The sequence below is a fragment of the Cryptomeria japonica genome, chromosome 8, assembly GCF_030272615.1.
Source record: "Cryptomeria japonica chromosome 8, Sugi_1.0, whole genome shotgun sequence".
Lineage (NCBI taxonomy): Eukaryota > Viridiplantae > Streptophyta > Pinopsida > Cupressales > Cupressaceae > Cryptomeria > Cryptomeria japonica.
In genome coordinates, this window is record NC_081412.1 from 299,839,136 (window position 1) to 299,851,656 (window position 12,521).

The following is a 12,521-nucleotide window of genomic DNA, read 5'->3' on the forward strand; positions in this document are numbered from 1 at the left end:
TTATGTGCAAACCTAGGTTTTCCCTTTTAGGGTTTCTTGACCTATTAAAGGTTAAGTTCTTTCTTTGTTTTGTAAGGATTATCACATTACACATTTTTGTGAATATTGAGCTCTCATCTTTTTGAGCATATTTTCTGTGTATTTGTTTTATTTGTTATTTGCTTCCTTGCTTCTCCTTGTAACAGGTTTTTCAGCTTGCAGAGATCATTTGGGCTCCTGTGGTGTTGTATTTTCTCAACTCCAATAATAAAAACATGACAATGATTGCATTAACAATAGCAATGGTGGGTGGAGATTTGGGTCAAGGGGTAGTGCACCTTTTGAGGATTTGTGGCAGAGCCCCTAGTGGGGTCAAGGGATAGTGCCCCTTGTGGGGTCAAGGGTCATGGGGTCCAGGGGCAATGCCCCTAGTGTGCTCCCTGTCATGATACAGGGCAAGGTCAAGGGGCAGAGCCCTCACCAACAAGCACAAACACAAAAGACACAACCACCTGCACTCCCAAAGTGGTGGATTGTACTTGAGAATCCAATAAGATAAAAAAGGGAGTTACTTCTTTGAAAGATGTGAAACTCACATACATGTTATTGATATGAAAATTATGATTGATTACATGAAGAGGTAAAACTTTACTTAGAACAAAAGAATAGGTTCCTAGACAAGCTAATAACAAACTGCATTGCCAAAATTCAATTAATCTCATTTTTACTTGTTTTGAATTTCCAATATTTACCTTCCATGATTTCCGAATTACCAAATCAGAGTGCGTAGGGAAAAAGAAACGATAACAGAATGTAAGATCTGTATTTTTAATTTTAGAAATGGAAAACGGGTCTGTTTATAATATTCCTTGAAGAAAAGCTGCAGAAATTCTCTTTGAAGAGTTTGAGAATTCAGACAGGAGAATTAAACTAACTATGGTATATCTATAATTTTAATATGTAGAGTATGTACTATGGACCAAGAGGTTGAGACGGATTGGAATTGAAGTGGTTCTATATCCATTTGTTAAAATAACTAAATCTATTACCGAAACTAGCATCATGGAAATATAGGATTTTAGTTTCCATATATGTTTCAAAATTCATGCTAATGAGGCTTGGTGTTGAAAATCTTAGGTGATGCCAGATAAAGGAATTGATATTTTCTTTGCAACTTGGTGGTATTTTCTTTTTTGTGCGTTGACCCAGAAAGATCATGGCAGAGAACCCTGAAAGGGTAGTGCCCTTTAGTTATGTGCAGAGCTCTGATGCAGTTCTACTGAAAAAACAAAGGTTCTCATTTTATATGCCCAACTGCTTGCCTACGTACATACACAGATTTACAATTGTGCTGCTCACATTTTCTACCTTTGTTGATTTTAAGGATATTGCAGTACATTTTTAAAAAAGTTTTACTTGGGTGATCTCCACCAATCATGGCACATAATATTTTGAGTCCCATTGTAGGGCCAACCAACAACAAAAATTGAATTAAATGCCAATAAATGCATGTGTATAGAATCTTAAGCTATGCTGATTGGATATTTTCTTGATGAAGGCTGTCTCAAGACTTCCATCTGAATAGTAGGTGGAACTTTGGTGAGAAAATATAGCCTTTAAATTGCATGCATGTTTCATAGGGTGCTTCTGTAATAGATTGTAGTCGGCATAAAATGCCTATTGTTATGTTTGATTAAATTGGTCATCCTGCAATCTATTAATTGTCCAAATTAAGTTTGTTGTCACTCTTGGGTTAATGTGTCGGTTGGTTGACAATTGTGTTCCTCTTGGCAACCGTTGTGTCTTTTAAATATGTTGAGTACCGTCAAGGGAGTAGGATATAGTCAAATCAATTGTAATCCTTGGCCGACCATCTCTAGTCTTCTTCTCTGTAATAATTTGATGTGTGAATAAAGATATATTTTACTCTTGTATCTGGTATGCATTGTTATTCGTATTATTATTTCTTGTATTTCATTTTTCAGATATAGCAATAAACATATATCTTTATTTGTACATGAAATTATTACAGAGAAGAAGACTAAAGATGGTCGGCCAAGGATTACAATTGATTCGATTATATCCTACTCACTTCCTTGACTGTACACAACATATTTAAAGGACTCGACGGTTGCCAAGGGGAACATAATTGTCAACCAATCGACACATCAACTAACCGAGAGTGACAACAAACTTAATTTGGACAATTAATACATTGGTGGATAACCAATATTATCAAACATAACAATAGGCATTTTATGTCGACTATTTCTTGCACCCCCCCAAAAAAGAAAAAGTCGTCTTCTAGATGACAAGTAAACTCAAGTAATATTTGGGAAGATTGATGACGAGTGTAGACAATGACTTATGCTGGATAGCACCAACTTCAAGACGACATGTCGGTCCACTATGTGTTGAAGACGTATGAAAGGATCGCATTGAGATGCCTGTAACGTACGACCCATGTGGTATCTCTATGTATGACTTGCAAGTTTTCCTCACATGCGGCTTGCTTATCTGTTCTTTGTACGACATCCTCTCCACTTGCTTGTATGGTTTACTCCTCACATACAGGCTTGACTGGCTTGATTGGTTTTCCACATATGGTTTAGTGTTTCTGTATTGTGCCTTTGAATTCGAATATGGCTCCTTTGTACCATATGGCTTGCCCTCTACCCTGTACAGACTTAACTTCTCCACTGTCATCTCTGTGTACGACCTCAACTCGTGCGTCCTCTTCTCCTGTCCATACAACACATGGAAGTATGTTATTGTGTTTACATATGGTCTTTCATGTTCGTACGACGTGTAAGCTAGCTCCACGTATGACCCTTGTAGTGTCACGTACGGCTTGTGTACCCTTTCGTATGGCTTACTATCTCCCCCTTTGTGTGGTGTGCTCCTTTCTTGTCCATACCACATCCTCTTCTCATACGGTTTCTTTCTCTTCTTTTTGTATGGCCTTCCAATCTGCTCCTTGTGCGGTTTGATGTTCTCGTATGACCATGTGTTGATGTCCCTTCCTCTGTACAAACTAGCAAGGTTGTTTGTGGTGTACAGTCTTGGATCCTTGTTGTATTGCATGAGTGTCTAGGAATGTCGTACAGTATGCCGTACCTTAGAATGCAGTTGCCAAAGTCTTAAATTGTCATACCAAGATTGTTGGATGGGCCTTGCAAATGTTGTCATGTGAAATGAAGACTTGAATGCCATGCTATAAACTCCTTGGAGGTCATGCATTGGGTATTGAGTGTTTTACCAATGTTGGGTGTCTTACTAGTTTAATACCTCCTTTTAAATTTTTTTTCTCATTAGTTAACTCCATATTTTGCCTTCTTAATTTTTTATTTTCTTCTATTCCCTTTTCTTTTTCCTTCCATTTTTCATCTCCATATTGTCAGATGTATCATCCATAACTTTACACACTTTCATTGATTCCTCTTCAATTGTTGTAGCTTCAAGAAAATTACAAGTTGGCGAAAATACCTCATAGTCCTACATTTGCCAGTGGAATATTCCATTTAGGGAACTTGTCTCATCTTCTAAGCAATCTTCCAATTCGAGCACCCCTTTGTCATTAGGTTCCATTGTTTTCCGTCCATCTCAAAATCTCCACCCTCAAGACTCTGAGTCAAAGGATGTCAGTTCTTCACTCACCGCCTGGTTCCTTAGGTTAATGACGTATTTCCTCCCATCACTCTCGGTTGAGAGTGTGTTCCGTTTCCAATTATGATTCACCTTGGCAGTAATCAACCATCCTGTCTCGAGGAGTGCGTCGTATGCCTTCTACAATGGGATGACTATGAAGTCCAAGAAAAAATGTTCTCCTAATCATTACGTTTTGTGCCATCAATGTTCCTAACGGCTCAATGTCGTGTTGGTCGACACCTACCAAGTGGAAGGTCGATGGATAGAGCGTTGGTGTTCCAAGGCATTTCCAAGTATCTTTTGGCAGTATGTTTATTCCCGAGCCTCCATTGATGATGGTGTTTGTTTCGATCTCGACAACTGCCGACTTCCTCCCGATGCTCACCGTTAGCATCATTGGATCACTAACCTCATTCCCTTCACGTGGTGGTTTCCTGTCGGTTCCTCTTGTGGTTTACATTGTGTTTGGCTAATTGTTCGTCATTGACCGTGGTGGTAATTGCCACTCTCAGTTGCGCCATAGTTTGAAGAAGTTTTGTCACCTTGATGGGTATGGTTGTTTGTAGCACCTGTCAAACTATGCTCTTCTCTGACTCCTGCAATGATGTACTGCAGTTCCATTGGAAGTTATTCGTTCCTTCACCATCACTCATTCTACTTTTTCTCTGCTTCTTGAAGTCATTCCTTCTTCGTACAAGGGTTCGAGTACACTTTCTTCGTTTGTGCTCTCATGATTGCTAGAACTGCCTCATCTTGTTCGACCACGTCCAACATAATAATACCCTTTTGCTTTGGGCAGTCTGTGTCTTCATGATTCCTTGGTCCACACCAATTCCACAATAATTGTATGTTACCTTTCTTATTCTAACAATATCTCGCAAAGTCTCCCCATTCACTACATTATCGACACTGTATGATAAGACGTCCTCTAGAATCATACTGTATTTGATTTCATCCTCATTGGTTTTGTTAATCGCCTGGTGATGCATTCTATGGTTTTGATGGAGTGGACTCTCCCTGTGTGAAGAGTACTTGTGTACTTCTCATCTTCAAATTGTATGGGCACTCCTTAATTGAATGACCCATCACTTGGCAAATCTCACAAAACATATTTCTAGGACAATTACCTTTCATGTGCCCCTCACTTTTGAGCTCAGTACACCATAGTTCATTACTTTCTTTATTGGTTCCTTTTAATTCTTTCATCATTCTCATCATATCTTGTCGTAGGGCCTGAACCGTTTTAGATTCTAAGTCGCTACTACCTTTGATGCTCTTGTCATCATTAGTCTTCCTCTTATCTCGATGTCCATCGTCCGATTGTAAGCATCAATGTACGAGGACGAAGGCACTACTTTCATCTTCTTGCCTAGCGAGGGGATCAATCCCTCAATGAACCACCTCTTCTTCAAACCATCGGCTGGCTGGTTCTCCATCTTACCTAGCAACTCCTTGAGCCTACGATTGTATGCTTGTACACTCTCATGCTTCCCTTGTTTGGTATTGTAGATTTCAGCAACAATTTCATTGTCGTCTCTCAGGATTTTAAATTCCTCTTGGAATGCCTTCTTCAAGCTATCCCATGATTCTGTGTGTTTCTCTTCTAGTTCTGAGAACTAGTCGATTACTATTCTTCATAACGTTGCAGGAAATACCCTCAACCGGTAGCCTTTATCTAACTGACCGCTTGCCAACCAAATGGTTTTGCATGTCTTGCAATGCTATGTAGGATCCTTGGACCCATTCCCCGCGAACTTTGGCATTTTCTGCTAATCCACATTCGGACTTGTCGGAGGAGTCACCATCTTTCTCCCCTTCATACTCCCTTCTATGTTGGACTTGGGCAGACTGTTCCGACCGCTACGTTTCGGTGCTTTCCCGACACTCTCAGCCATGCAGACGTCCACCTCCAGCGTCCCCAACACTTCAGGTACTTCTAGGCTCTAATTCGTTCCTGTGCTCCCTCTATTCGGGGGTTTGCGATTCGGATCCTCCAATTCTCGTTTCCCTTGAGATGGATAGACGGTGACATACGTCTATGAGTTCAAGATTTCACTCTTCGTACTCCTCGTCCAATGTTGACTGTACGAACGAATGGTTTAAGACTAGAGTTTCCTCAAATGTTTCTCATAGTCTTCTTCTTCGTTCTCTTTGTTCTACAATCCTTAAAGATTGCCTGAGTGCTTGGTCTTGACCACCCGGTGGCCTCTTCTTGCCTTTATTGAGATCTAAGGGCATGAATCACTCAAGGCTGACCTGATTTCTTTTAAGGCAATGGTTCCAAATGTTTATTGCTATATCTGATAAATTAAATATTGGAGATAATAATACAAATAACAATGCATACCAGATACAGGAGTAAAAGATATCTTTATTTGCACATGAGATTATTATAGAGAAGAAGACCAGAGATGGTCAGCCAAGGATTACAATTGATCTGACTATATCCTACTCCTTCCTTGACGGTACACAACATTTAAAGGACCTAACAGTTGCCAAGAGGAACACAACCGTCAACCAACCGACACATTAACTACCCGAGAGTGACAACAAACTTAATTTGGACAATTAATACATTGGTGGATAACCAATATTATCAATCATTAGAATAGGCATATTATGCCGACTACATAGACGACGCTCTAGTTAAGAGAGAGAGCAAGGTCAACCATTCAACTTGGATCAGAACTATACCCTTTAGTGAGGCCTATGCTGAAGGAAGGGCCATGAAAGCATAAAGTGAGCCTTGCCAATCTAGTCTTGATAACTTTTTAGTATCTCATGAGTAGATGGCTGTCCTCCTAGATTACTTGATTTTAAGGGAAAAGTAGTCTCGTGCTTGTAAAGACCCTTTTCATTAAGAAGCTAAAACTATTGCATCCTATTGGGGCTTGCGGCAGGATTCATACAAATGGTGTCTTGCATCTTGTTAACTGCTCTTTGTACATACTACAAATTGAGTAGGCTACTTCTGGTAATAGAGGTGCCTCAGATTTGTTGAGTCACAAAACCATTTTGAGGAGCACATTGCATGGACTTGTAAGCTGACCTACCTATAAAAGTCATAGCCGTATAGTTCCCAAACTCGCTGCGAATCGTGCGAGTTATCCAAGTCGCTGAGCCGAGCAGACCTCGCCGAGTTTTCATGACTTGGCCCGAGTCATGGAATATGATATATAATTTCATATATATATAATTGTAAAAGTATGTAATTTCAAGATTTTGCCGAGTCATTGCTGAGTTGTTGCCGAGTCACGAGTCGAGTTGGCCTTGCCGAGTCAGAGCCGAGTCCGAGCTGAGTCCGAGTCTGGGAACTTTATTAAATATACCCCAAATCCCTCAGCCAAGGAAGAAGTTTGAGATGCCTTGTTGCTTGCTTAAGGACTATTTTCACAAGGAGCTTGAAAGTTTGAAACCATTGTATCCTATCTGTGTTGAGTAGGTTATATATTAAAAATAGTACATGACATGATAAACTGCTCTTCATTGTGTAATTTTAATTGAATAGGCTACTTTTCAATATCAGTAGATTTCCACAATCCATTAGTATGTTTCTGAGCTTCTAGATTTGATTGTGAGCTTTTTTACATCAACGTTTTGGATCACACTCTGTGATCCATCATCAGCATTGCTTGATTTTTTTTCCTTGTGCTCTCTACTTTCATCCTGATGATGGATCACAGAGTGTGATCCGAAACGTTGATGTAAAAAAGCTCTCACAATCAAATCCAGAAGCTAAGAAACATAGGCTACTTTTGCCAATAAAGGTGCGTCAGTGATGAATCTTTTCATGAGTCATCAAACCATCTTAGAGGAGCACATGCTTGCAGTCATTATAGGTATAAATATACCCTAACTCCCTCAACAAAACCATAAAAGACTGACATCTTTTGAATCACATTGAGATGGCATCGTATTTTCTCTTTAGTTGTTTTAGCTTATTTTAGTCAGGCAGATTGTTCATAGTGATAGTGTTCTAGGTGCATTCTGAATCACAGGACTTGAATGGAGGATACAAGCAAACTCATCTTGGCTAGTAAATCTAGTTTCATAAACTCATTTCCTTGTTTACTTTTACTATTCAGTTTGGTTACAGATTTCATATTTCAATTTTTCGGTGTGGTTGGTATTAGTGATTTAAAGGCTCTAGTGAGAGCTTGGGGGTCATGACTTGTCTTACATCAATGCATTGTATTAAGAGAAAACTAAGGCAAAACTAGCCATACCAACATTGTAAGTGATATTTCAGTCCGCATGAAGTATGAGTCATTGTTACTGAAAGTTTTACATTTAGAGTAATATCTGGAATGAAATTCAGTCCAGTGCTATCAACTAATCATAGAAGTAGTTCTCCCCTCTTATGATACGATATATTTATGAATAAATAGCCAGATAAAGGAAGATCGGAAGGGCTTCTTTGGCTGATACAAATTGTTCAGAAGTCCTGCTCTAGCCATAATATAATTTAAGTACACGTGTTGAACATAGGACTGAACCCATAGGAGCCCTTGGAAACTTTAAAAATGTTTCCATGGAGATGTCTTGCGAGGGAGTCCCCTCCAATGAAAATTGTGACTGATCAATTCTGTGTTTTGTGCATGCTGCTATTATGATATGAAAATTGAAAGCAAATTGCAAAAAAAATACAAGTACTTTTTAATTTTTTAGCATAATATATTTCTGACTTTTACTGGGGACTAACTCATTGCGAGTGTATTTGACAAAATCTTATATTCAAGAGGCTGTAATGAATTGAAAGAGACATTATTATAAAAATATATTTTAACATGGAAATGGATGTAACTCTGTTGTTCCCTGACTTGGATTAGGATGGATGAAGTCCTATAACTTGGAGTCTAATATGCAGGTGAAAATGAAGGCTGTTGAGTTGGCGAAACATATTGAAGAAGAGGATGGTGTTGTGGCAGCTGTAAATGCTTTCCACAAACACCTACCAACAGCATTGCCAGAGTCTGAACCGACTCCAGAATCTCCGAGTGTTTTGGAATGCATTTTCACCACATTAGAGAGATGGTTCTGTTTTCCTTGCATCACCTAAATAATATTCTGATGTACATTAGCTTTAGTCTTACAATTGTTGTCCAAATGTAGGATTAGTATGTGAGGTACATTATCATTAGTTTTACAATTGTTGTCCATATGTAGCTTGAGTATATGAGGTCCATTTTTTCTTGCCTGATGTATTATTTTTTATAAAGGCAGCATGCATGTACAATAGGCCCTTCCCATTTATGACGAAGAAATTGAAATTCATATTCTTCTTTTTGCTTCAGTTTTGATAACATTGTAACATAATTTCTTTCCACTTCCTTGTAAGGTTTACATGTTTTATCCATTCATAATATATTACTCCCAAAATAAAGGCAAAAGTCCTTTGCTTTTCTCAAGGGTTTCACCTTAAGATATTCTTTCAAGGGAAACATTTTCCAATCTGCTTTCCTACAAGATTAAATCTGTAATGCTCACAATTTCTGAAATATTTGTATAGCATAACACAATTAGAGATATTAAAGGACTAAATGTCTCCTCATGCAATCTTTAAGGAAAGAGGTATACAAATTAGATCAGGTGAATTGTGAAATTTCGGTTCCTAGATTTAATAATAAAATGAATCATGTGTAATCGTAAGTGGAAGATTTAATGACATTTAACTTGGATGTGTGTGAAAGCTAGAAGGGATCATCGTTGTCATGTTCTCTTAGTCCATTTGGAGAATCTATATTACTTTGCTTCTAGTCAATATGGGCGAGAAGCCAAAAAGCACTTAGAAGGGGAAAACGTGCACCAGAGTCTTTAATTAATTCTCATTTGCTTGGAATAAATTGTGTATTATTTTGGAACAAAATTCTGTGTTTACATAAAACATCCCACCTATCCTGTCCTCTGTTTCATTCCCATCTCTTCACCAATTCCTCCATCAATGCCCTCAGACTCCAGAAACGTCGTCTCTGACAATACTGCTCCCACGGGCAAAGAAAATTTACAGTAAAATGTGTAGTAATTAGACCTTATTTTCCAACAAAAAAGAATTTGCTGCTTGCTTGCTTGAGACATTCCCAAAAGTCTTCTTCACCATGGATGAAATAGATAATGGACTCACCCTTCTCAAGTAGAAAGATTTGATCTGTAGATAAATGGTAGCATTCATGAACCCAAAAGTTTGGTTATAGGAAAATTCGAAGCCCACTAAGGAAGTAGACATTCTAATGATACTTAAAGGATACTTTGTGGCATTCTTCGCTTCAAAACAGGAATGCGGCTAAGATTTTCAAGAAGTTCCCTAGTTCATGAAGGAGGTACATGTTTCTTCATGAAACACTGATCAGCGGGCTTTCACCTCCAAAGATTTCTTCATGAGACACTGGTCATCAGCTTTTGACTCCACGGATTTGGCTACCATTGTTCGAGTTAAGGCATGGTCGCTCCTTCTCAGAAATGAATACTATCAAAGAGCATATACATAAAATATAAGATCTGCAATAGATGAATATATTGCTGCCGCAGATTTAACTATAAGAACCCAAAGACCTAAATCATGCAAAATGTGAATCTATACCTCGACAAAGCACTACTAAATTGCTTGATTTTAGACATCGGAGATAGAGAATGATAGCATTCCATTGACCATGAAAACATCCTCTTCACAAATATAGGTCCTATTACAAATGTGACCATTTAGGAGTGTGCCCCTAAGACCTTCGAAATCTCTGTACAGATCATACAGCAGATATTTGAGCACTACCACTGAAAATAGAAAAAGCCGATCCAACAACCAGAACAATGAAGTCTGTAACCCCCAAGAAATCAACATAATTTAGAGGAGCTGGAAGCAAATTTCAAAACTCTTTTGTTAAAAAAGGCAAGGGGTCCCCTAAAGAATACAAAACTCATTTGAATGATTAGATGATCTGCACACGAAAGAGATAGGTTGTTTAAAATGCTCTCCAGAATGGTACTTAAAAATCACGATCGCATTACTGTACCCAATCCAAAAATCGGAAACTTGACTTGCATCTCCAGGTTATCTATTTCCAGTGTTAATAGATCATCATTTTTGTGCAAAATTGTGTTGAAATCATAGTCATTTTCAGGTGAATGTTGTATTGACAAACCTTGTAGCATGCCCCTCAATTTTATTTTTAAATTATTAATTATTAATCTATATTTTTAAAATCTAGAATAATTTTTTAAATATTTAATTTTGATGAAAATTTATTAAATTAAAATTGATGTTATTAGTTTAAAATAAAATAGTAAATAATTTTAAGAGATCTAAGTATTAATTAATGAATATTATTTTAAAATGTAAAACAAAATAAGCAAAATTTAAGATGTATAAGTGGGAGGAAAAAAGAAAAAGCTAATTGCCATCTTTTAAAAGGTAGACTAAGTTGGGGCTAGGATAAAAGGGAGAAGTTGCAGCGAAAAAATAATTAGTTACTAAAACTGATAATAGTTGGTATAAGTTTTTCATGTCTGTTTTATTAAGATGTTATTTTAGAATTTGTTGTGCATGTTTCTTTAAGTGATCTATCATTAAGAAGAGGAAAGCGAAAGTGAAGGATAAAGATGTAGACATATCTTCAAAAATAGTGGGAAGAAGAGATTAAAGAATGAGTCAAAAATTACAATGATAAACAACAAAGGATAGAAAAAGAAATTGAGAAGAAAAAGTGACTATTAGCAATTATTATTATTATAATTATTTAACAATTGTACTATAAATTGTCTCTTAGTTATTTATTGTATAGTTAATAAATAATTATAGTAATACTTATTACAATAAATAAATAATTATAGTAATACTTATTAATATTATGACTTATTCTTCCCAATTTCTCTTTGCTTCTTGTCAAGACCATGTTTGCATCCTTATCGTTCACTTTCTCTTTCAGATGATGGATCATTGAGTGTAATTGTAATTTGTAATGTTGATTCAAAAAACATACACAACAAATCTAGAAGTAATTCTTAATTTAAAAATATTGATTCTCATAGTTATCAAGTATTCAATGTTATTCATACACTTGACATTTATTGTGTCTATTTATAAATGTTTATGAAGATTGTTTGCAATGTGTGTTGAGGAAGGAAGTCTTTTGGCAAATTTGTAAGTTTTGTATTGGAGGCTCAAAGATGTAGATCATTTTCAAGTCCTGCATATAATTTATCACAAGATTGTTTATCAAATCTCTATGTACTTGCATCATTTAGCCTATTTTTAATTAAATAATATAAGTGTCTAGTTTCAAGATCTATATTAATTTACAATAAAATAAAATCCTCTGCCTTGTTTCAAAAGAATGTATTAACTTGTTACACTAGATAAATTAAAAAAGACACATTCAAAGATTATATATTTCCTCCTACTCACCCCAATTAATCACTTGAACTACCACTAGCACCTCTTCCACTTACCTAAATGTGAAATTAGCTCTCAAAATAATATAAAGATTCTAAATTGTGAGTAAATATGGTTCATAGTACATTAATTTTTATTTTACAAGGAGTTCCCCTTTAAAGTTGCAAAATAAAAAGCAATAATCCAATTTCACATGTTATAGCTCAAGCCCTATTTGACTTCATGCCAAAAGAAAGGTTGAACAATTCACATATAAAAATAGAAAATGCATAAGAAAAATGTTACTATTTATTCATCTAGTCTTCATGAATTTGCATATTTGTGCAACAAAGAACACAATTTTATAGTTAAAAAGGAACTTTAACTAGAGGCAACAAACATAGGACAATGATTTTAATGGTTTTAACTTGTCTCATTCATTAATAATGACACCTTATCTAATTTACATTGGTAATGACCTCATATTCAAATTAGTAAATGTGGATATTTTCATGACCTAAAATCACCAATA

At 36.6% G+C, this 12,521-nt stretch overlaps 1 protein-coding gene across 6 annotated transcripts in view; it reads left to right on the forward strand.

Moving 5' to 3' along the window:
• Positions 1–9,049, forward strand: part of LOC131035868 (sterol 3-beta-glucosyltransferase UGT80B1) — a 182,506-nt gene extending 173,457 nt beyond the window's left edge. For 5 of the 6 annotated variants that reach the window (XM_057967618.2, XM_057967620.2, XM_057967619.2 and 2 more), the window contains one exon: positions 8,495–9,049. In XM_057967618.2, the coding sequence (XP_057823601.1) occupies positions 8,495–8,686 (192 nt within the window). In that variant the 3' untranslated portion in view covers positions 8,687–9,049. The remainder of the gene's footprint in view (positions 1–8,494) is intronic. The other variant, XM_057967621.2, reaches the window with a different exon arrangement.
• Positions 9,050–12,521: the final 3,472 nt, after the last annotated feature.